The sequence below is a fragment of the Marmota flaviventris genome, chromosome 12 (genome assembly GCF_047511675.1).
Source record: "Marmota flaviventris isolate mMarFla1 chromosome 12, mMarFla1.hap1, whole genome shotgun sequence".
NCBI lineage: Eukaryota > Metazoa > Chordata > Mammalia > Rodentia > Sciuridae > Marmota > Marmota flaviventris.
Window position 1 is genome coordinate 56,736,209 of NC_092509.1, and position 23,333 is coordinate 56,759,541.

Here is a 23,333-nt window from a genome sequence, read left to right on the forward strand (position 1 = left end):
AAAGGATACTGTTCTCCATCCCTTCAATTCAGCCCTATGTCTTTGTTACCAGTGACTTTGCAGTGAGATGGAAAGTGGCTGTTAAACTTAATGTCTGTATTTTTATCAAGTAAAATATGCTTGTACTGACTTCAAGTGAAGTTAATTTTACAGATAATAAAATATTTGGATTGTATCATGCAAATTCATTTCCCATAATGTCGCTAGCTTAGAAAAACCATAGCATTGACTTTTTTAATTTGTATATATAGTAATCTTCCAATAAGAAAATTAACTATAGGGTGAAAAGTATAATTTTTGTTTGTATTATAAAATTATTCAAAGTTACGTATTAATGTCATTGACATTAAATTATAATGTCATTTAAGTGCCATTTGATAAAATTAGCCATAATAAAATAAGCCTTGATTTGCTTGTTAACAGGTTTCAGGAAGTGGATTCCAGTGGAATGCTATATAAATTAATCAAAAACTTCTTATACTAAGTTAGTTTTCTTTGCGTAGAACACTGTACCATCAGTTTTACCCTGATCTTAAACATGTTTGTAACTAAAAGACAAAGGTTTCTTGTCATTTCCTAGTGAAGTTTATTTAATTTTAATTGACTGAATGATAAGATGGGCTTTTTTTTTTTACAAAACATTTTTTATGTGTATCATTCCTTTGTAATTTAAACATTTTGTGTTATTAAGTGGCTAATGGATTTCATAAACTTAATCTTCACCATTTTTCTAGGTTAGGCTTATTTTATAGCAAAGGACACCAGTGTGTCTCGATTCATAGAGAAGACAAATAACAAAATGCACAGCTGGGTACTGATATTCCCATCTCTTTTGAGCTTTACTTGGCTGCCTTTTGTACATGCTGTTTGCATCTTACAGGGCTGCTCTTTCCTGTATGTGTGAATGTTGAATTGCTAGCATTGACTATTTCGGTTTTATATATTTTATTTCTTGGATTTGAAAAAAGGTAAAGCATTTGCTTTAAATAAATAGCACACTAAGAATTACATGGACTTTGCAAATTCAGTATGTGAAACAAAATGACAGTGGTTGAATTTGGGGCCAACTAGCCAGCCATACAAGAACTATGTATATTTCTTCAAAAATATATGATTTAGAGTTTATCAAGTGGTATTAGTTCTTGTTTTTCTGACTGCCAGCCTTGGCCCTAATGCAGTTGTTTTGCCATAACCTTCTCTCAGGTTTTTCAGGTGCTGATAGGAAAGCTCAGTACTACATACTCATTCAGAGCCATAGCCTCTCTTTAGAGTCCCACAACTACATGGTAACTGGAAATTCAGGTTCCAGTTTTAGACTTTTACTATAACCAAAAATGTTTTTTTTTTTTTAGCTACATCACTACATTTCTTCATTACTTCTTTATTAAACTCAAAAGGCTTAAGTACTTACGCTCATTTCATTACATTCTATGTTGAATTATTTCACCTATGCCATATTACAGCATAGAAGACAACCATCTTTTGCTAAGTGTTAGCATATAAATCAGATTATTTGAAGAACTGCCAAAAACTGTTATTCTGTCTGAATGTTACAAATAAAATGTACTTTATATCTTTAAAGCTCATACACACCTGCACCCACATATGCTTATAATATCAAACCACTGTTTAACTAGAGCACTATGTGTTCTGCAGAAAGAATCGTAATTTGAAATTTATGAATTATATTACTAGCCAAATTAATCATAGTACTTGTAGTAGAATATTGGGATTGCAGATATAATCCATTTGTTTATTCAGTAAATCTTTTCAGTACCTGTTTTAAGTGCTGAAGTTAAATGTGGTCATAATTGTAGTCAGTATAAGAAATGACAAGATGGCTAGAGGAATGATGCTACAAACAGCCATGATCTGCAGGCTTCCTAAACAACCAGGGCAAATTGGACAATCACCCCAATCAAGGTGAAGTCCCCAAGTGGGGGCATTTTTAATTAGGGGATGCCTTCCAGCAGTGTTGTCTTTGTTTTCTGTTTAAAGGGCAGGTGTGAGAAGGTTCAATGAAATAGGTTAAATGCAATTTAAGCAATTAGGCCTTTTGATGAAACTTTTAAAGTAACCAGATAAGATAGGTTTCTGTTAGGTAACATACCATAAACAGTGTACAATTCTCTGATGTATTTTCTTCTTTAAGCTACCAAAAGAAGTGATATTTCCTGAGCCCTACATGATTAAAGAAGATTTATTGGATTTGAAATTATAAAATGAGGCAATGATAACATTTTAAAATATAATAGTTAGTTTTGTGTTCTGCATTTGGAGGGGGAAAAAAAACACAATATAGTACAGTCAGCTTTTCCAAAAAATTTCATTGGCCAGAAACACCAAATTGTTAAATAGTATCTGGTGAGTTCACAGGAGACTTTTTTGGTCTCTTAGGATTTCATTATTAGCAATACCTTTCAAGTCCATGAATGTTACCTTTATAATCAGGAAAAAGCAAATGTTTTTAATGAACTAATTAGTTAGTATTTAAAGAGCTACCAGTTAATAAATGTATTTTCCAATCACTTTTTGTTAATGTTAGTGACTGTGATTATTGTGTTAAGTTCTGAGTGTAGAATTGATAAAGGAGCACCAGAAATAAAGTGAACCTGTAACAGCACATGAAGAGAGCCATCTCCTTTCAGAGGAAAGTAGTACATCTGATTCTGTTAGATTAATTAGCTTCACTTAACAAATTGATCCTTTGGTAAAGTTACAGAATTTGAATTTTTTACTACTTTTTAATGTTGAATTTTTTATTGCATTTTAGAGTTGTAATCTTACCTAATGTGTATAAAATTTGTGATTGCCCCCTTCCAGCAGAATCACTATTTTGATATAACTAAAGGGTAGCTTAATAGTGATACTGCAGATGGCCATTTAAAGTTACTAGTAAAGCAGAGGGAGGAACAGCACATATTGGAACTGGGCCTTGGAGGGGCTTTCCGTTGACTAGTAAAATTACTGTAATCCTCAGAAAATCCCCATGATACAGGTATGAACCCCAGTATGGTCAAGGAAACTGAGGCTCAGGGTTGAGTCACCCTGAAGTCTGCCATCAGTAGGCTGTAGAGTGCAGATGTGAGCAGTCTGTTTCATCCCTGACCTGTGCTCATTAACTACCAAGATGCCTGTCTTAACTTGTTGCGATCAGCCAGTGAAGAGAAAGGGAAATCTACTGAAAGAAGACTAGATGATTTTCTTTATATAAATATATATACACACACATACATATTTCTGTTTGCCAATTATAAGAAATCTAGGGGCTGGAGTTGTGGCTCAGCAGTAGAGCACTCACCTGGCACGGGCGAGGCCCTGGGTTTGATCCTCAGCACCACGTAAAAATAAAATAATGGTATTGTGTCCAACTACAACTAAAACAAAATTTTTTTTAAAAAAAAGAAAAGAAATCTAGACTCTTTGCATCAAAAATGCTTGCAGGAGTTGAGACTATGTCCACAAATAGAGAAGGCATTATGAATGGTAAAAGAGATATGGTGTAACATGGTAGATATAGTTTACCTATTCTAGGATTTGTGAAGGATATTGAAATATTTTCCCATCTTCTGGCCTTTGGTCAGCCCCAGCATTCTTTCCTTCTAGTTTGAAAGGGTTGGGGCCAACAGGGAGTTATTCACACTGACATTCCATAGCTACAGAGTCTCACCAGGTTGTTATATTATCATTCATCAATCTTTCTTTCTTTCTTTCATCATCTTTCTGACTCAGAGAATAGAGGTGACTTGGAGTGTGAACATGTGAATGGCACATTCAGTCTCAGGTTAACACAGCATTTTGAAGCTGGGGTTGTAGGTCAGTAGTAGAGCGCTTGCCTAGCATGTGTGAGGCACTGGGTTCGATCCTCAGCACCACATAAATATAAATAAATAAAATAAAGGTTAAAAAATATAGAGCATTTTCTTGACAAAATTGTAATTTTAATTGATTTCCTCCAAATGGATTTATTTATTTGGTGTTCCTAAGCAAATAAAAATCTCTTTATCTGCAAATGTCCATGTAATTCTATACTTCACTGTCATGTTTAACCATATAACATTTACTTACCATTTTCACAACCCAAAAAATTATTTATTAATAAGTATTTCAATATGCATAAGTACTTTTACCTGATTGGGATGAAATTTATGTCATATTATATTTAATTACTTTTGTGGGTGGGAGGGATTATGGAATCTGCTGTATCTTACTCTGTATCATTCTGGTCAAGATATTTTTATTTCTTGATAACTATATTGAAAAGTATACATTTCTGCAGAAAATGTTTCTTTCTGGCTGAAGAATATACCTTTGTTTTATTTTCAGAACCCTCGTCCTCAGGAAAGCCGAACAGTATTCAGTGGCTCAGTCAGTATTCCATCAATCACCAAATCCCGCCCTGAGCCAGGTCGGTCCATGAGTGCTAGCAGCGGCCTGTCAGCAAGTAAGTGGATCAGGCTATGGGCAAATGCTCTATGGCCAGGTAGCTTTTGGGCTGCCTCCTGTCCTATCATTACCACAAGTGACATGCTCTCACTTTCTCATGCCCAGTGTGTTCTACAGTTGTAACAATGTCTCAGATCCTGAGACATTACTTAATGCTTAGTAGGCACAAATGCAGTTGTTAAAAAAAATAGTCCTGGAGTCCTTCTAGAATGTGCAGGCCATCTGGGAGACAGACAAATAGGACTACAAATTACGGTGGTAACTCTGCAGAAAATAAAAGGCACAGTAATAGAGAGTAACAAGGTATAGCTATCAGGGAGGAATTCATACTTAGGATAATTAGGAAAAATCACATCACTTGCTAAAGCTGGGTCATGTTTAAGTAATGTTAATTACTGAAAAACAAGGCCAGTGCAGCTATATGGTAGTATGGGGAGTGACAAAAATAGAGGGGGAGAGAAATGGACAAATGCCAGATTGGCAGCCTTGGAGACTGTGGTAAGAAATGTTTTATCTTAACTTACAAAATGAAATGGGAAGCCTTTGGAGAATTATAAGTATGGAAGAAACTTCATGTAGTTTACATTTCTAACAGTGACTCTGATTACCAAGAGGAGAAGAGATTCAAAGCAGGCAAGAGTGGAAACCAGCAACCAGATAGCAGGTTCTTAGAGTGGTCCACATGGAATCTGAGCAATTTTAGAGTACTGCTGTTTTAGAGAACAGAGAATGAAGAGAAGGAAATGAATTTTCCAGACACATTTTCAGAGGTAGAAGCAATAAGACTTGATGATGATTAAGTTGTGAGAAAGTAAAGGAGAAATAATAGTAAAGATGGCCCCCAGATTCCTGCGGTAGCCATAGGATGATACCAGTGACTCCCACTAGCAAGGTTTGAAGGGGGCTGGGTCAGGATGTACAAAGATCACTGCATAGGGAAAAGATGAGTATGTTTTATTAACTAAATGAAGTCTGGAAATAGATTAAAGAAACATCTTTAAGATACCAATTCTTGTTAACCTGGTAGGGTAAGAATCATGTACAACCTAGTACTTTCTTTCAAGTGGCTCACAGTTTTTCTTATCAGTCTTTGTGTATGGGGGTGGTACTGGGGACTGAATCCTGGGATGCTCTACTACTGAGTTACATCCCCAGCCCTTTTTTGGTTTTTATTTTGAGAAAAGATCTCACTGGGTTGCAGAGACCAGCCTTGAACTTGCAATTCTTTTGCCTTAGTCTCCTGTGTTGCTGAGATTATGGGCATAAGCCACCATGTTAAGCTAGTTTGTCTTTTTTCCACTCTACCCTGACCTGCAGCATCTCTCTTCTATACCTTTATACAGAATCCTGAGCTAAGGGAACATAAAGAGAAAGAAATCTGTCTCCATGGTGGACTTAAGTTCACCTATTATTCAAAAACAACTTTTTGATGGATGAGGAAAGGAAATTGTAACTAAGAAAAAATGTCATCTGTCTGAGCAAAAGTATACAAGGATGCTAACTACTGCTCACATTAGAACAGGAGGAGTGTACAGATCATTGTGCTCTTTAGTAGTTTCTGGACCTAAGCAGTAAGGTTATGGACTGTGAAATGATCACTGTAGCTTCTGGTTTGGGGAAGATCAGTCTTGGCCCTGGGGTTGCTAGCCTTTAACTTTTTTTTTTTAGTTGTACAGAATTCCTGTATTTTGTTTGTTTATTTTTATGCTGTGCTGAGGATCGAACCCAGGGCCTCGCACGTGCTAGGCGAGTGCTCTACTGCTGAGCCACACCCCAGCCCAGAGAGCCTGTAACTTTCTCAGATGTGCACTCACCCAGTAGCATTGCATTGGCTTAGAGGGCAGCCTGAGAAATCTCCCTTGTGTTACATTCCTGACAAGATCTGGGACACTACTCACAAACACACTAAGGGTTATATAGCAAAAATCATAAATATTCACACTATAACTATATAATAAATGTAGTCTTTGTAATAAAGCCTACAGTTAGCCACCAGTCAGTTCAGGTGAAGTTTTGCCATCACATGGGTTTGCATCAGACTTAACAAAAAAACTTTTGATGTTTCACTGCTTTTGAATTTGTGGTATTGCCTGTAAAGATAGGATTTATAACACAGAGATATCCTTAGAAGGCTTTAGTGAGGGTCCCACATCACTGTTGACAATATGCAAACTGCAGACTGGAGTTGGCCTTACATCCTGTTATTTTCTAATGCTTTAATCAAGCTCAGCCTTTTTGTAATCCCTGTCCTAAATTATTTTTGGACATGGGAAGAAAGGTTATCTCGGGAATCTCAAAGGGGCATCTGCTATTTAGAGTACCTCCTACTGGTTTCAGGAATAGCCCAGCTTGTATAAAACATTTCCAGGACAGCCAGCCCAGAGAGAGACAAGAAGATACAAGGGAATTCTGTTATTAATCTTAACAGGAAGCACAGGGTCTTCCACAGCCAAGCCCAGCAATGCTTCCTGAGGTGCAGCCAGACTTCAACAGTGGTTTCTACTGTGACTTATCCCAGACTCCCCAAGGATTAAGACGCACCCATCTGTGGCAGGCTCACAGAGGAGCCTCTTGGAGTTTCCCAGAGGTCATGCAGAATTTGGATGTCTCTCATTCCCAGGAAATTCAGGGCCAAGCCCCTATCCCACCCCCAGAATTATCATCAAACTCTAGCATAGAGGCCAGGACCATGATTTCCAGGCCCAGGCCCCTTTTGCTATTAAAACAACCTGGTTTGTTTGTTTGTTTGTTTGTTTTTTAAGATTAACAGTAAGTAAATGTAACCTTCCTTTGAAAAATTCACAAAGCTTAAATGTAAAATAAATACATATAAATGACAGAGGTGGGCTGAAGTTCTCTCTTATGTAAGTGGTCACCAGGAAATAGAAGGCACCTGGCATGCATGGTGTTCTCCATGGAGTAAGCACCCACTTGTTCCCACAGATAGGATTTATTTTCTTTCTTACAAATGAAGAAAATTGAGACTCAGAAAAGGTAAAACAAGGGGCTAGGGTTGTCGCTCAGTGGTAGAGTGCTCACCTAGCACACGTGAGGCACTGGGTTCAAACCCAAGCAAGCACCACATAAAAATGAAATAAAGATATTATGTCCACCTACAACTAAAAAATTAATATATTAAAAAAAGTAAAACAACTCACTTGAGGTCATACAATTAGTGAAGAGAGCCATAAAATTCTCTAGCAGTTTGGATTTTCTATTTAGAATGACAAAAACAAGATTTTTTATATATTATAATTTTTGTTAAATTGAGCACTCAGCTAGGTATGGAATTGGAAGAAAAAAATTTAAAAATGCCTTCATTTAGGTTATACTCTGAGGAAATAAAAGATAAAACAAAAAACATCAAAAACTGAAGAGTACATTTCCAAAGAAGCAAACCACCAAATGAAAACCTGTGCCCTTGTAGTGACAAGGTGTCTAGGAGCTGGGTGAAAAGGAAAGCGTGTGAGGGAGTGAGAGTGAGTCAGTGGTTCCCAGTCTGAGATGTGGTCTTGGATCATCAGGGAAGCTTTTAAAAGTTTAATTAGAAGTTCTACTCAGTTTAATTGATCTGGGACAGGACCCAGACATGCATATTTTTAAAGTGCCATAATATAGCCTACAGTTTACAATCAGTGTTGGTGGCCCCTGCAAGAAGTCAGTTATATCAAGAAATGCGAGCCTGTCTCCGAAGTCCCCACCAAAGGGCTTAGGAGGGAAGCAGGAAAGGAGGAGGCCTGAGGGGAGTTGGCAAGGAGAGTGCACCAAGCAGGCTCTGTTCCATGGACTCTTCTGAAGTTTGGTGGTCATTAAATAACTGTTTTAAATGGTCACTCATTGGCAGTTTTAATGAATTTTTAATCTGAAAATAGATGTTAAATCAGCAAAAAGCTCAGTCACAATCTATATCTTACATTTGCACTAAAATTTCAGTAGTCTTTTTTTGACCAATGGTTCTAATAGTGAAGCTCAGCAAGATAAAACATTTTTAAGCAAAAAGTACAGAATACAGAGAATGTTAAGAGCTTTAGATATAACAATAATCCCCAAATTTCTAAAGATTGTTTTCTTGTCTTCCCTTCCTGTGAATGCAGTTTGTCTTCATTACATACCCCAACTCCAAGATCAAAATAGAGTATAATTTTGAAGAAACTCAACCTCATTTTGATATCTCAGACATGCTGCCCTACTTTTATGTTTCTGTTTGGTTTGTTTTTTTAAAAAAATGAGAGTTCTTGATGGGCATGTTAGTGTATGCCTATATTCCCAGCAGCTTGGGAGGCTGAGGCATGAGGATCACAAGTTCAAAGCCAGCCTTATCAACAGTAACGTTTTTCCGGAATGGTGTCCTACAGGGTCATCTGCACAGAATGGCAGCGCATTGAAGAGGGAATTCTCTGGAGGAAGCTACAATTCAAAGCGGCAGCCCATGCCTTCCCCATCAGAGGGCTCTTTGTCTTCTGGAGGTATGGACCAAGGAAGCGATGCCCCAGCAAGGGATTATGACGGAGAGGTGAGTGGAACATGAGTGTATGCTACACCTAGAGATGGGAGTTGGGACCATTGTGTATCAAAGAACGAGTGCATGTACCCAATTAATCCTACCACTTTAAGCCTGGCCTTCGCTGCAGTAGGGGCCAGCATTCACTCCTAGCCAGGGCCAGCAGAGCCCATCGCTTGAGCTGCAAACTGCAGTTTTCCTAGATCTATTCACTTCTAATGACTTTTGAATGAAAATGCCTATATTTCTTTTTCGATATTCATGACAGTAGAGTGTATAACATTCTAATTAGGATCCCATTCTTGAAGTTGTTTGATGAGTTTCACTGGTGTTACTCATATATGAACATACGAAAGTTATGTCCTATTCATTCCCACTGTCTTTTCTATTCCCCTCACCCTTGTTGTGTCTTAGCATTCACATATCAGGACATTTGACCTTTGGTTTTTTGGGATTGGCTTATTTCAATTTAGCATGATAGTCTCCAGATCCATCCATTTACCTTTCTTTACTTTGATCCTTATAGGACTCTGATTCTCCAAGGCATTCCACAGCTTCCAACAGTTCCAACCTGAGCAGCCCCCCAAGCCCAGTTTCACCCCGAAAGACCAAGAGCCTCTCTCTGGAGAGCACCGACCGTGGGAGCTGGGACCCGTGAGCCCAGGGTGGCCCTCACCCCAGCACCCCCTACTGCCTCTTCCCTCACTTGCATCTCCTCCCTCCACCTCAGCCTGGAAACCACCAGGAGCTGGCAGCAGTAGCAGGGTAGGGACTCGGCAGTTCTGAAGACACACCTGGCAGATCATGCTCCCTTACCTAACAGCCACAACAGGCAGGCTTCAGCAAGCAGCTGAGGTCAATGTCGATTCATTCCATACACTTAGAGTTGCTTTCAGTAACATTTCACCCCTTCCCAAAAGGTAGCTGCAGTAGACTACACAAATATAAGTGATAAGAGTAAGATTAGACAGATCTCGTTTTCACAATAGCTCCTCAATGTAGCCTCAGATAATACATGGGATTCTGTGCGCCGGAGGGACGGTGTCCTTGGAAAGATTGCTGAGCAAGCCAGTGTCAGTCCAGTTGTTGCCAGGAAATCCTCACAGATTAAAACAATGCATATTTTACTACAATACAGAGTTTAAATAAATACATAAATGTAGAAGTTAAATACTGAATGTACATAGTCAAAAGAAGCATCTTGTATTCAATGAAAGATGGATGCATATATGAGAGAAAGAGATCATTTAATTTAAAGCAATGTGTTGTTTTTTGTCTGTTTCCCAGCTAAGTCATGTACAGGGTAGAAAGGCCTCAAGCTGACATTTGTGGAGGGAGAGTGGAGAAATCCCCATCCTTGTGGTGCCCTGTCCTCAAGACCAGTGACAGGCTGTGGCCACCTTGGGAGCTTCTAGGGAACATTTGGAGACTCTGGCTTTGTTGGTTTATAGTACAACCTGGGCACCAGTGTTTTAACATTTAAAGCCACTCAGTTTCAAAAAAAAACACTCACCTCTACCCAAAACACTTCTTTTTCTAGCAATAGTGTGAACCATACTTCTCACTTCTTACTATATTTTGCTATTTGCTGCAGATGAATGTAGTAATATGATTCTGTTACCATGTGATTCCTTCCATCTGGAAGGGCACAGGAACTTCATGGGTTTTGAAAGTCCATTAAAAAGTTCATAGAAGTGCTGTGTTTCTTGGGCAAATCCAGTTCCTCCTAAGGGTATGGTGAGGTAGTCTGGCCCAGGTATGGAAATGGCTTTCGAAGGAGGAGACTTGTTGAGGGTGGGTGACAGAGTCCTTAGGTAAGCCTGGGAAAAAAGACTTACAGATAATATGAAACCTCAAAAGCAAGGACTTGCTCAACCTCAACCAAATACTCTTTCTCCTGTGTAGGCAAGAATGAGTGAGGAAGCCAGTATGCAGGCAGGAAGCTGGCCCCGCAGGCCTTTCCACTGAATTCTCCCTCAGTTGCTGTTATTTTGTTACATTTCTTTTTGAATTCCTGCTGTTGTACTTGCCACTAGGAAATGAAATGAAGAACCAGAAGAATTTAGTTCTACACAGTAATTTCACCACTTAAGTATATGAGTAGAGAAAGAGATAAAAATAAAAATAGCTCATGGAAGCAAAGAAAATCTGCCTCACTTTTACTTTTCACACAGGTTTCTGGGAGAAATAGAAACAATTTTCTCCTCCCTATAAAATTCAGCTAAAATGAAGAAAATTCTACAGTTGCCACTTGGGGGTGCCGTGGCCATCTCAGCACAGGTACCTGGCACTTTACATCAGCAGAACCTGGGCCAACCTGCCACAGCCTGCTGCCCAGGCCGTGCTGTTTCTACGTGCACACTACTTTATGGAGAAAGGGCTACTGATATTAAATGAAAGAAGGGATCCTTTGGGGGATTAGATTGAAGTGCTTAAAACAATTGCTTTGATACTGAAATGTTCTAAATTTGCTGCTGGCTCAGGTCTGATTATATTTTATTTTGAATGGGCATAAATCACTGCTTTAGTTCTAAACTTCCAAATTATTTTTGCTTTTGGAAAAAGAAGTATCTCAAAAATGCTTCTGTTCATCTAATTATCAAGGGTCAGACCCCAAATGTGGTCATTGCCATTATGTACTACTCTGGTAGCTGCTTAAACTTGACACTTTGCATGAAAAGGAATCAACTAGCCAGCCAATTATGACCACCAGCTCCCCCCCTTTTCTCACCCTCACTAAACAATTAGTTTGTAGCTTTGACAACTAGTTGTGAGTTTTTGTTGCCTATATGTGCTTATTTTTGAAAGGATGCTTTTAGAATCAAAACCTACCTGAACTTTAGGTTCCACTACCATCAGTCCTACTACTCCTTAGCCTCCCAGCAGGGCAAATGAGTGAATGAGTGCCCCCAAAGACAAGCTCATCTCAGCTGCCAGACTGATGGGCAGCTGATTCATGGTAACCAGTGGCTTGCACCACAGCGCTGTGAATTTCCCACTGTAATCATAAATTGTCTCGCACCATGAGCGAGGAGTCCTAAATATGTTTAGACTCAAAAGTCAGGACTTTGAGTGGAGTGGTTCTTTGCCAGGGGAGTAGTAGTTTTGGGGGAGATTTTCCCAAGATAATGATCATCCTGGTATGCTTATCCCACCCTTAAATATGAAGCTTCTGAGAAGAATGATCTGAAAAGACCAGAAACAGGCTCCAGGAAATGAAAAACAAAGATCATTCAGAGGTGTCCATTAACAAAGATCACAGGAAAGGTATTTTGTTGCTATCTGAAATCGTCCTTTTTTCATGCAGGACATCTTAGAAATGTGTATGGCAGCAAATTAATTTCTCCATAGAAAACAATGCATTCAGAGGCATTTCTGCATAGTGTCTACATGTTGGTGTTTGGTGCTATCCATGTCCAGCCAGTGTGTTACTTATCCTTAAGTTCTGACAAATCTTATCCTGTGCTTTTTGGCTGTACAAAATTTTACATATACATATATATTTCTTTTGCCAAAAACAAAAGCCTTCCTCGTGAAATGATTCCTAAAGCAGATTTCACTTCTTTCATAATTAAAATACACACACACACATGTATACCTATTACACCTACACTTAGCGACTTACATTCTTTCCCAAGGAGCACAACTTTAAGGCTGTGAGATACAACTAAAAAGGGCCTGTCTATTTGATTTTCCAGCCAATTCTTGTATCCAGGCTTCAGGGGAGAATATGAAATTCCTGTTATGTTTACAGCAACAATCTCGTTCCCCACTGACTCTCAGCCTCCCTCTCCTTCCATATGATTAGCATCGTTATGTTATTTAGTGACCACATCTATTTCTAAGAAAGAGCAGTTGGTTCGTTTGAAATCTCAGGTATCATTAAGGAAACGCCAGAGTGGGGGTGGACAGATGACCCAACACCCAGGGCCATTCGCCAGCCTTGGCAGTGACCACATACTAGTCTCCCAATTCAGTGGGCCTGGTAGAGGCCACCACTCACTCCAGACAGAGAGACACTCAGAGCAGCCTGACGCTCCTGCTGTAAGTCACGCTTTGCTATAGCCCAAGTCCATTGGGCACAACAGGGAATTAATTGGGCACTTCCTTCCTCACCTCTCCCAAGCCCAGCCCCTGAATTAGATAAGCTTCATGGCATTTCATTGAAAGCCTCTTTCCTTGTTATGACCTTCATTGTTCCTCAAATCCAGAGTTCTTTGTTGAGTCCTGCTGGATAAGGAGGGCCCTGCTTCAGGGGAGCACTGTCTTCCGCCAGCACCAGCAGCAGGCCAGCTGCTTCTCTACCACCCCAAGGACGACCATTACACAAGAGGCCACCACTGCATTTGCAGAGCGGACTGACCACCACGAATCAACCTTGATGTCTCATGAAAGCAAAATGACCTGCCTTTTTATTTGATAGGATAATATCATTTATTTTATAAATTCTTAGGTTTTTTTTCCTCATTGTAATATTATTGTACAGTTTTGCATGGCCTAGGTGTAATCATTTTTGTTTAGAATATAATGCTGACTGATATGTGTGTATGGAAGGGGAAAAGATATTGCTTTCACCTCTTATCACTTCTTTTGTTTGTTTTTATGCCCCCAATGTCTTAGGGAACTTTATAAGAGATTATCTGCTACCAAACAATGATGTGGATTCTTTTGCACAGAAATATTTAAGGTGGGATAGTCAAAAATGTTAACAAAAGACTTCTCACGAATATTTTATGTTGGTATCACTTAATATTAACCAGACTTTGATGTACTGCAATAAAACAGGGAACTGTTACAATTGAAGTATTTATCTTTTTTTTTTTTTTTTTTTTTTTTTACGCATTTTAAAGTCTGAGGAACAGAAAAAAGCTTCCTGATTCTTGATGTCTCACTTGCCCCTGCTTTCTGTTAGTCACTTGTCCATACTTCTTCCTTACACTCCAAGGACATGGGGTTACTTTGTCCCCATGGTTTAATCTGGAACTTTCTAAGTTGTCCTTTTATATCTGATAAGAATAATGTTCATTTCCCTTGAAACTTTCACCTCCCCTCTTCTAGTCAAAACTTCCTGGATATTGTTGCTTCCATCTACATCTGCAAAGCTAAGCTCCCTGCAGGTGGCTTGAGTGGTGGCCTTGATGGTATAAATGTGCCAGCAGCTCCATTTCATGTCTGCTTGCTGCAGAGAATCAGCAACCACAGAGGACAAGAGTGGGTCCTCATGCTTTGGGTAAGTTATAACAGTTTAAGGACACACAGGAAAGGCTGGGGCTTGTCCTAAAAGAAAGCTGAAACTGGCCGCAACTAAACCATTACTCTCGAGAACCCTCCCTGTTTCCGTTTCCCATGTAATTGACATGTTATTGATAAGTTGGCTTCTTACAATGTATGCTGTGCTTTAGGGGCAGCAGAACAGGAGTTAGCAGACTTTCTGTAAAGGGACAGTCAATACTTTTGGCTTTGTGGGCTACGTATAGTCTTTGTTGCAGCAACTCTGCTAGTGTAGTACGGAAATGACGCTATGATTAACAAAGTGTCTGTGTTCCAATAATCTTCAGTGATGCAGTGGGCCATACTTGGCCCATGAATTGTAGTTTGCCAGACCTTGGTTTAGAGTGGACTTAACATGGGCTATAAGACCAGACTGTCTTATTCCAAATCCTGGTTCCACCACTTGGTGCCTGATGTTCAGCAAGTCACTGAACCCAAATCTTAATTTTTTCCTCTAAAATGTGTCAGGAGTTAGTACATGGACATACTTAGAATGTTTGCCTATGGCTTAGTATTCTGGTGTTAACCACCACCACCAACAGTAACATACTTTTTGCACTGTTACAGTGGGCAGCCCTTCACTGGATGTTAGGGATACAAAGAGTCTTTCAGTGTGAATGCAGGAACAGGGAGAATCATTTGGTGTCGATACTGAAAAAAATCACAATAGGTATAAAAGAAAAACAAGTGTGTGCCCAGGTGCAGAGCAGACATTGCTCAGGGATCAAGATTATTATCTACAATTTAGTGATTTTCACTATCATCTTAACCAAGAATCTTATCGTTTTCAGCTGGCTCTCAGACTTGGGATGCAAAAAACTACTTAATTTCCCTTTCAAAACCCTCTTCTCCTGGGCTGGGGATGTGGCTCAAGCGGTAGCGCACTCGCCTGGCATGTGTGCTGCCCAGGTTCGATCCTCAGCACCACATACAAACAAAGATGTTGTGTCTGCCAAAAATTAAAAAATTCTCTCTCACTCTCTCTTTAAAAAAAAAAAAAACTTTTCTCCTGGCAGTTCTGCTTAGTTGTTCTTGGAGAAACAAATACTTGTTATTTTCCCCCTTCTTCCCCAGCACACTCTTGCCTTATTTGTTCAGGTTATTGCAGTGAGAAGACTGTACCAAACTGGGACCAGCTGGGGACCTTCTTCTATGAACCCTGCATGGTGGTTGCTCCAGGTCTGTGGAAGTGCTGAAGAAAAACTTGTACCTTTTAAGAGGATGAGCACTCATGTGGGACTGGCTGGTGCCGCTGGGTGCTGGTGATATTGGAAGGCCTTCTAGGGACCAGCCCGACCTCTTTATCCTGTCCTGGAACCCAGCATGTCCAGTACTTGTCAATCCCAAATTTCCCCCAGGAGAAGCCACTTTTCAGGAGTGTCCCTCAACTGTACCCATCTCTAAAGCAGGTTTTGCTGTGATTTGACCTGGCACCAGCCCTGCAGGTAGGTATGTATCTTTCCACAGCTGCCAGCATGGCAGTGCACAGTGGCTTCAGGGATGGTTGTGGGGGCGGGGCACCACCTCCCCTTAGCCCTGAATGTGGCTGAGCCCTCCTGGTGCAGGTGTCCAGGGCCTTAGCTGGGAACAGGTGTGCAGGCCCAGAGGCACACTGATCTGAGCACCCTGTAAAGGGAAAGGATCACCATGGTGATGACGGGGGACCCCCATCATTCCCCCCAGTTCTTAAAGCACAGAGAAAATGGTCCAGTCCTCAAAGCACTTTTCACAAGCACTTCTTTTTAATTGAACTGAAATTTGATAACAAGATTTGTACAAAAAACAGCCTATGCTGACCCTTTTGGCGCGCGGGTGGCAGCAGTGCATCTCCTCTCAGGCCCTAGTGGGTACAGCAGGCCTCTCTCCCTCTGCTGCTCCTGGCTCTCCCCTTGTGGCAGCAGTTCTCTGGAAACATTCAGATGTCCCAACCAGAGCAGGCCCAGGTGACACGGCTACAGTCACCAGCACTCTTCGGAGTGGCATTTCTCCCAGCTCCAGACCACAGGCTGGAGTCAAAAACAGCAGAAACACTAATCTCATCTAGAAACACACACACACACACACTCCAAAAGTGCTTCTCTGCTTCCATTTTTCATTTTGTTTCAGTGGCAGGGATTTGAAGGAAGTAAGAACCCCCTCTTTTCTGGTTAACATTCACTTTAGAAAAAGGGGAAAAAATAAAACTGCCTTTTTTCCTAGTTATTTCAGGGGCTGAATATATGACAGGCAGGTTCTGATGGAATAGTGGGGTTTCATTTTCCTTCCTGGACTTCTCCTCCACTCCTCCAGCAGTGGAAACCACTAGAGCACTGTGGGCTCCCCACCCTCCTCTCCAACTCAGAACCCACCCCACCCTCTCCCTCCGGGCAGAGGAGCGAGCAGAGCACCAGCACACCCACATCTGCTGGCCACCTGCTGATGACAGAGCAGCTGGCTACTGCTGCTCGGCCTGCCTCCTGCAGTAGTTGCTGTAGGCCTCTTCAAACATGGCTTTGCAAGAGAAGCGGGCCTTCAGCTTGGAGCAGATGAGGAAGGAGCCACCCATCTTCCTGTGCAGGGAGTAGGTCTCCTCAGGTGGGGGAACAAGGCGGTGCTTCAGCATGATGGGGATCAGATTGTGGATCTTCTCAGTGGTGCTCTGGGTGCCAAAATCAAAGGGCTCATCAGAGGCAAAGGCCTCTCCTAGGATGAGGATGGCATCCAAATGGGCATCTTCCATGGCCTGGGGGAAGACAAGAAAGGCAAACAGGGATAAACCTCAAGATCCCTCAGACCTGGGGGTCCTACCACAGTGCCCTAGCACGGAGTTCTCATCAAAGCTGTTAGTATTCAAGACTGAGGGTTCTGGTTGTTTTTAACTAGATTAACAGGCATAAACTCAAACCCACAGAGACTGGGAAACCATTAATGTCAACTGGGATTGAGGTGAGACCAAAGGGAGTAGTGGGGTCTGTGGCAGAAAAAGGAGTATAAGCCCTGACTGAAGGCACTTGAGTTCAAAGATTTTAGACAATCGTTCTAACCAGAAAGAAGAGTCCACGGGCCTGAATGAGCCTGCCAGCATCAGCCCAGCACACAGCCAGAGGTCACCTGCCTAGTGCAGGCCTCTGCTCTCCCCCACACTGGGCACATGTGACGCTAACTAGTTGCCAGCAGGGCATGGGAGAGGGACAGCCCACAGACCACCCAAGGTGGGTGGGGTAAGCACCACAAATAACAAAATGGGAGCTGCTGTCCACTGAGGGCTTTTGAGGTAAATAGCTCCACTTTTCAGAAAAAAGAAATAAGGGTCACCCACACTAACTTGCTGAAGTCACAGTCTTACTAGGCATGAATCCAAGACCAGACTTGGATCTCTATCCCCTTTCCCAGCACTGAGGAAAGTGCTGCTCCCAGGGTGGCTTCTGGGTAAAGGAACGTATTTAAAGGGCCGGGGCCTCATCCCAGCTTCCCTCATAGAAACCTGCATTCCCACCTGACTGAGTCACTGCCCTTAGTCTCTGAGTGCCTGCCCCGAGAAGTTCATGCAGAGCACAAGTCCTGAGTTTAAGACTGTGTCCAACAAGGCTCAGAGCTTGTGAAGACCCTGGAGGGAAGCTGTACCCTATGTTTTCATCCCTTTATATACTAAGGTTCTGCTTCAAAGGAAAAAAATAGTCCATGTCCCCACCTAGATCCACCCCACAGGAAGCTGTGCCCACATGAGCAGGTTCCATGGAGCCCCCAGTAACACCACTCACCTTGACCTCATAGCCCGTGAGAAACTTCATCTCTATGGACTTCTGCTTCACAGCCTCCCTGTCCCTGTCAGCAGCAGCCCTAATGATCTGTGAAGAAGCACAGAAAGGATGCTCCTGAGCTTCCAGGGAGCCAAATACCCAACTGGACACCCCATGTTCATCCTGCTACTCTCCTTCCACAAAAGCCCTGGTCTTGAGGCCACAGCCTGTGCTGCTGGCCTCAAGACCACACTGGGATCCCCATCATCCGAAATGGGAAGCAGAAGCCCAATCATTCCTTCTCCCTCTAAGGCCCCAACCTCTGGTCCTAGCCTCAGAAAAACATGGGGCAAGGCCAGGCCCCTCTCCCAACTTTACCTGAATATAGAGGTCAGTGAAGGATCTGTCATATTCCCGTGTTGCCCCAAAGTCCAGAAGAGCCACCTGCGGATGGAGACACAGGAAGGTTTGCCTGGCTGGGGATGGGAGGAGGATAATCTCTTGAGGACCCCAGAGCCTCCTGCCCACTGATGATGTTCCCCAAGCAAGGGAAAGGCTGGGGCTCACCTTGTGCTGCTCAGGGTCATAAAAGAAGTTGGACCAGTTGGGGTCTGTCTGCATGAAGTGGAACTCGAACAACTCCCTCAGACACAGGACCAGTATATTGTAGCAGATCTGGAGACAGGGTGTGGGGCTTGCATCAAGTGGTACCAAACTGCCTGGTGATCTGTGAGTCCAGCCTGGGAAGTTCCTAACTCCCACCTTCCACCCCAAGATAATGGAACCACCCAGCAGGAGAGGTAGCTGCCCTCCTGTCACCCATCCACAGGGAGCACCTTGGGGGCTCTGGGGCCTCCATTCACATGTCAATAGCCAGCAGAGCAGGGATGGCTCAGTCCCCACCCTGTCTGCTAACTCAGGCTAAGACACACCTCGTTCCGAACCTCCTGGCTTAGCCCTTCAGCCTGGTCCAGAGGGAAGCCGGACACCAGCTCTGTGGTCAGCACATGGGGGCTGCAGAGCTCATCCACAATCTCAGGCACGTAGAAGAAGGGGTGGTCTTTCAGCAGCTCCCTGGGTACGGGCAGGAGGTCACACATGCCCTAGACCCTCCACAGCCCCACCCTCCCAGAACACCCCCACACAGACAGAGACCCTGATCTCTCTGAGGAGGATGTGGCCACAGGCCCAGTCCTGACCAAAGCTAACCACTCTCAGAGCTGGAGGGAACTCCATCCCCAGAGCAGCCCCCTGTGCCTCCCAGAGGGGCCCACAGGGAAGGGGCCCAGCAAGGAGCTGCACCTAAACTTCCTGGCACAGGCAGCTTCCCGCTGGTAGTCACACTCCAAGGCCAGCTCACGCCTCAGCACATCGATCAGGTGCTCCGGGAACAGGCCTGGGCCAGGGAGGAGGGTGTCAGGATTGGGAAGGGCTCTGCAGGGTAGTCCCCATCCAGTCCCCACAGCCCAGCCCAAGCACCTGCCACCCGACTCCTACCCTTAACCAGCAACCCTGCCTCAGACCTTCTGGAAGCATGTTGCTCATGTTCAGCACAGTCATGAGGTTGTTGACATCACTGTTGATGCTCTGGGCCACACCAGGGTACTGCGTGGGAGAGAAGGGGAGCTATTCCAGGCAGATGGGGAAGGTCCCTGAGGCCAATATCCCTACCACCCCTGAACTTCCCAGCCATGTGCAGGCCCCTCACCTTGGACTAACCAAGCTATGACCCAGTACAACCCTGTTCTCCACCTTCTATTTGTCCCATCCCTAGGAACCACCACCAACTCAGCCCCCTCCCTTCAGCTTAGGCCCCCAAAGGCAGGCAATCACTGTCCCCAGCCATCCTGAGCCACACTCACTCCTTTAGCAAAAACTTCTAGAGCACCCAGTACCTGCAAGGCTGAGGGGTGTGGGGTGCAGAGGTGCCACAGCAGGGCCCTGGCCCCCCCATCTGTAGCACCCACTCCCATGGGATCTAATGCACACTGAGGCACCCACCTGAATCTTCATGGCCACCTCACGGCCACCCTTCATGCGGGCCAAGTGCACCTGCCCAATGGAGGCGGCTGCAAAGGGACGTTCCTCAAAGTACTCCAGCTTGTCCCTCCAGTTGGGGCCCAGATCATTGTTGAGAGTTTTCTGCAGAGGGGCCAGGGAAGGGCCATGAGCACAGGCAGCCTCACCGCCTGTCCCACCCTGAGAGGCTCCCAAGCTGACAGGCAGGCACCCCCCGCCCACCTCACCGTCATCTGCTTCAGTGGCATGAAGTCAGCACTCTGCCGCACCCGCTCGAAGATCCTGGCCAGATGGGGGTTGATGAAGGCGTCGTCTAGAATGCACATAGGAAACCCGGGCTAGTGGCGGGGCCACCAGTCAGCCTGCACTGTGAGGCCAAGATCTGCTTCAACCTCCCCTCATGGTGAAATACGAGGTTCAGACAAGACAAGCAGCAGGCCCCAGACCACACAGCGGCCCTTCCTCCTACCCTACCCTGGGGGCACCTTTCCTACCTGGCACACCCAGGCTCCTGAGGGTATGCACAAGGACTCTGGAGGGGACACTGGGAGCACTACCCTGGGGTGGGCACACTCCTAGGGTACTGGCCAGCCAATTCCAGAGACAAATGCACCCCTGCCACGCCAGCCCTCCCCAGCAGCAACAGGGCAAGAGAGCAACTGCAAGGCCTGGCCTTCCAAGCCCTTTGACCTCAGCTACAAGGCCCAGGCGGGGGCCCAAACTCACCCCAGTGACCTGAGAAGGGGTGACTATAGACACAACATGTCAAGTTTTTACCATTATGGAAGAAGATTAAAATCACCTAGAATCTGACTACCACCAGACAACTAGTCCCCCTGACCTTTTTTCTACATGTTTCATTCCTACTTGGAGTCACAACACGTGGACACTGCTAGTTCTCTTGGGCAGTGTCTCAAAAACACCTCCCCAGGCAGTAAGGTTGTTTTCCAAAGTCTTTGGGAACAGTGCTGGGGTCAGTGGCCTGACAGTCATGTGCATGTTCCCTCACAGCTCCCCAGCCCGACCCTGATGCTTTGGCCCCATGTAGCTGCCAGCCACAGGAATCCCAGGATGAAGCCCAGCAGCGGCACCCAGCACACCCGCCCAAGTCTGCCCTTAAGTGAGTCAGCGGACAGGACCGCGGCAGCCATAGGTCTGAGCACGGATGGATCAAGGCAGATACGTGCTGCCCACAGGCCCTCTGGAAAGTTCTCACCCAGCTGCAGGACACCGGCGCCCACGCCCCACACCACCTTAAGTATTAGCACCTGGTTTGATCTTGGGTGGGCAGTGGTCTGACTGCCCAGGAGGCAACCTGTTTCCACTGAGTGCTGCTTTGTGGTTGCTCTTCCCCATGGGACTCTGCTGAAGGCCAGAGGACCCCTCGACAATGCCTCTCGGAGCCAACCTCCTTGGCCACTGCCTTCCATTCTCTGAACCATGAATGTGACCCTACACCCAATGCTGCCACTGTCACCATGGCTCACGAGGTCCTCAAGCAGTTCCCTGTGACCAACACAACAGGGTGCAGAGGACAGTCTTGTGTCAACTGCTGAGATGTGTGACAACATCTGGGCTTCCCAAACACCCACAAAGAAGCAAGAAACACGACAGCAGGCTCCTATGGAAGACGCTGTCCAAACACCCTGCCCAGCCTGGTCTCCCAGGACAGGGCAAGCAAAAGTCAGTGGCCAGCAAATATCCTCCCACCCCCACTCCCTACTGCTGAGCTCTCAGTGAACCAAAGCTCTACACCACTGTCCCCTACCTGAGCTACCCAGGAGCCCTGGAGCAGGAACAGAGACCACCATCACTCACCCTGGATGCTCAGCATCTGGCCCAGCTTCAGCGCTGCCCCGCGCACCTTGCACAGCGTGCTCACAATGCGCTCTGCATTCGCTTCTGACAGGAAGGGGCTGGAATCCAGCACGGCTTTCTTCCCTGTGGGCAGAAGGGTCACCACACACTGGGAATGCAATGAAGGAAAAGCCCACATCAAGCATGACCGAGGGAAGCTCAGGCAGTGTCTGTGGCCTCCTGGGTACCCACCCAACTGGTAACGCAGTTTAACGCCACAATCCATACACCTCCACCTCTGTGACACAGCGAGGCTCCCCAGGACAGCTGGCCCCCCAGACCCGCCTCTGGCCCCTTCTAATGCACACACCTACAGGGTCTCTCCCTCCACGAGGTGCTACAGGAGCGGGCAGGAGAGGGAGGAGAGCTGGAAGGCCCCCATAGCACCAGACAAGGAAACCTGTCAAGCCTGTGTCCCCCACCTGGTTTACTGACTGAAGGTCCTCTGCACCCCGAGGGGCAGTGTCCATATGCCACACTGGGCCAAATGACTACAGTCAAGGGACAGGCACTGAGGGTCAACAGCCCCAGCCTAGCTGGTTCCTGCATGTCCCCTCTGCCCACAGGCCCTACAGCTCAGTGCGGCCAGATGGCCATGGGAACGTGCAATAACCCCAAGGTCCCAGGTGACACTGGAGAGTAGCCAGGTGTCAGGCGATGACTCCAAAGAGCAAGAGGTGGCCAGCTGAACCCTGCTGCCAGCCAGTGTCATGGCCAGAGGGAATAGGCCCTCTGCCTAAATGTGGAGTCTGCCCTCATGCAGAGGTGGGGAGAGGCCTGAGCTGGGGTTTAGGGTCCAGGGCCCCCTCAGTGGTGCTCCTGGCTGGGCTTTCAGCCCTTGTGACATTCAGGGCTTTTCCTGCCCTCTTTCCTCTGAGTCTAGTTAGATCAGAAGATCCCTCGGCCCCAGCCTGTCCTGCCCCTTTGCCCTCTCCAGCTCCCACAGTGCTTGGCGCCTGCCTCAACTCCCATCACTAGGGGCCTGGCAAGGACAGACGATTCAGCAAGGGCGTTTTTAGTGTTAGTGCTGGAACTTTGGGATGTGATGAGAGAGACAATGCTCGGAGTAGGACTGTGCCCCTTCCCTCTGCCCAGGGCCATGTCTAACATGGACTCTGACAAACCAGGGCAGGTGGGCTGCTCAGGGAACATAAGCCCTGAAGGCTCTGGAGAGGAGACGCTCAGAGGAACAGAGGATCTGCCGGCTGCAGGCGGGTGTGTGGGAAAGAGGGAGGCTATTCCCAGGTTCCAGACAGCAGGATGGAGTCTGGGAAGGTAAGAGATTTTAGCTCCACAGAAAAAGGCTGAGCTACCCTGAGGGGCCAAACTATGACCCACTGGAAGGATAGAAGGGTCCCTGGCAATAGCAGAGGGCCAGAGCTGAGGGAAGGCAGCCCCTCATAGCCTCTGAGGAGCCTGGGGCTAAAGAGGCAGGAAAGGGAGGGAACCTGGGAGAGGGCACTGCACAAAGCCCAAGAGGGAGGTTTTTCTCCTAACAATATGCAGACCAGGACTGGGCT

At 45.0% G+C, this 23,333-nt stretch overlaps 2 protein-coding genes across 8 annotated transcripts in view; one reads left to right on the forward strand and one right to left on the reverse strand.

Moving 5' to 3' along the window:
- Cdc42bpa (CDC42 binding protein kinase alpha) overlaps nucleotides 1-13,745 on the forward strand; it is a 301,602-nt gene extending 287,857 nt beyond the window's left edge. For all 5 annotated transcript variants that reach the window (XM_071600007.1, XM_071600005.1, XM_071600008.1 and 2 more), the window contains 3 exons: nucleotides 4,327-4,444; nucleotides 8,802-8,959; nucleotides 9,474-13,745. In XM_071600007.1, coding sequence (XP_071456108.1) covers nucleotides 4,327-4,444; nucleotides 8,802-8,959; nucleotides 9,474-9,605 — 408 coding nt within the window. In that variant the 3' untranslated portion in view covers nucleotides 9,606-13,745. The remainder of the gene's footprint in view (nucleotides 1-4,326; nucleotides 4,445-8,801; nucleotides 8,960-9,473) is intronic.
- A 2,193-nt stretch (nucleotides 13,746-15,938) lies between these two features.
- Coq8a (coenzyme Q8A) overlaps nucleotides 15,939-23,333 on the reverse strand; it is a 36,129-nt gene continuing 28,734 nt past the window's right edge. For all 3 annotated transcript variants that reach the window (XM_027954746.2, XM_027954745.2, XM_027954747.2), the window contains exons 7-16: nucleotides 21,775-21,897; nucleotides 20,184-20,269; nucleotides 19,939-20,079; nucleotides 19,461-19,542; nucleotides 19,240-19,333; nucleotides 18,870-19,011; nucleotides 18,505-18,612; nucleotides 18,316-18,381; nucleotides 17,959-18,045; nucleotides 15,939-16,940 (exon numbers count right to left, since the gene is read on the reverse strand). In XM_027954746.2, coding sequence (XP_027810547.2) covers nucleotides 16,653-16,940; nucleotides 17,959-18,045; nucleotides 18,316-18,381; nucleotides 18,505-18,612; nucleotides 18,870-19,011; nucleotides 19,240-19,333; nucleotides 19,461-19,542; nucleotides 19,939-20,079; nucleotides 20,184-20,269; nucleotides 21,775-21,897 — 1,217 coding nt within the window. In that variant the 3' untranslated portion in view covers nucleotides 15,939-16,652. The remainder of the gene's footprint in view (nucleotides 16,941-17,958; nucleotides 18,046-18,315; nucleotides 18,382-18,504; nucleotides 18,613-18,869; nucleotides 19,012-19,239; nucleotides 19,334-19,460; nucleotides 19,543-19,938; nucleotides 20,080-20,183; nucleotides 20,270-21,774; nucleotides 21,898-23,333) is intronic.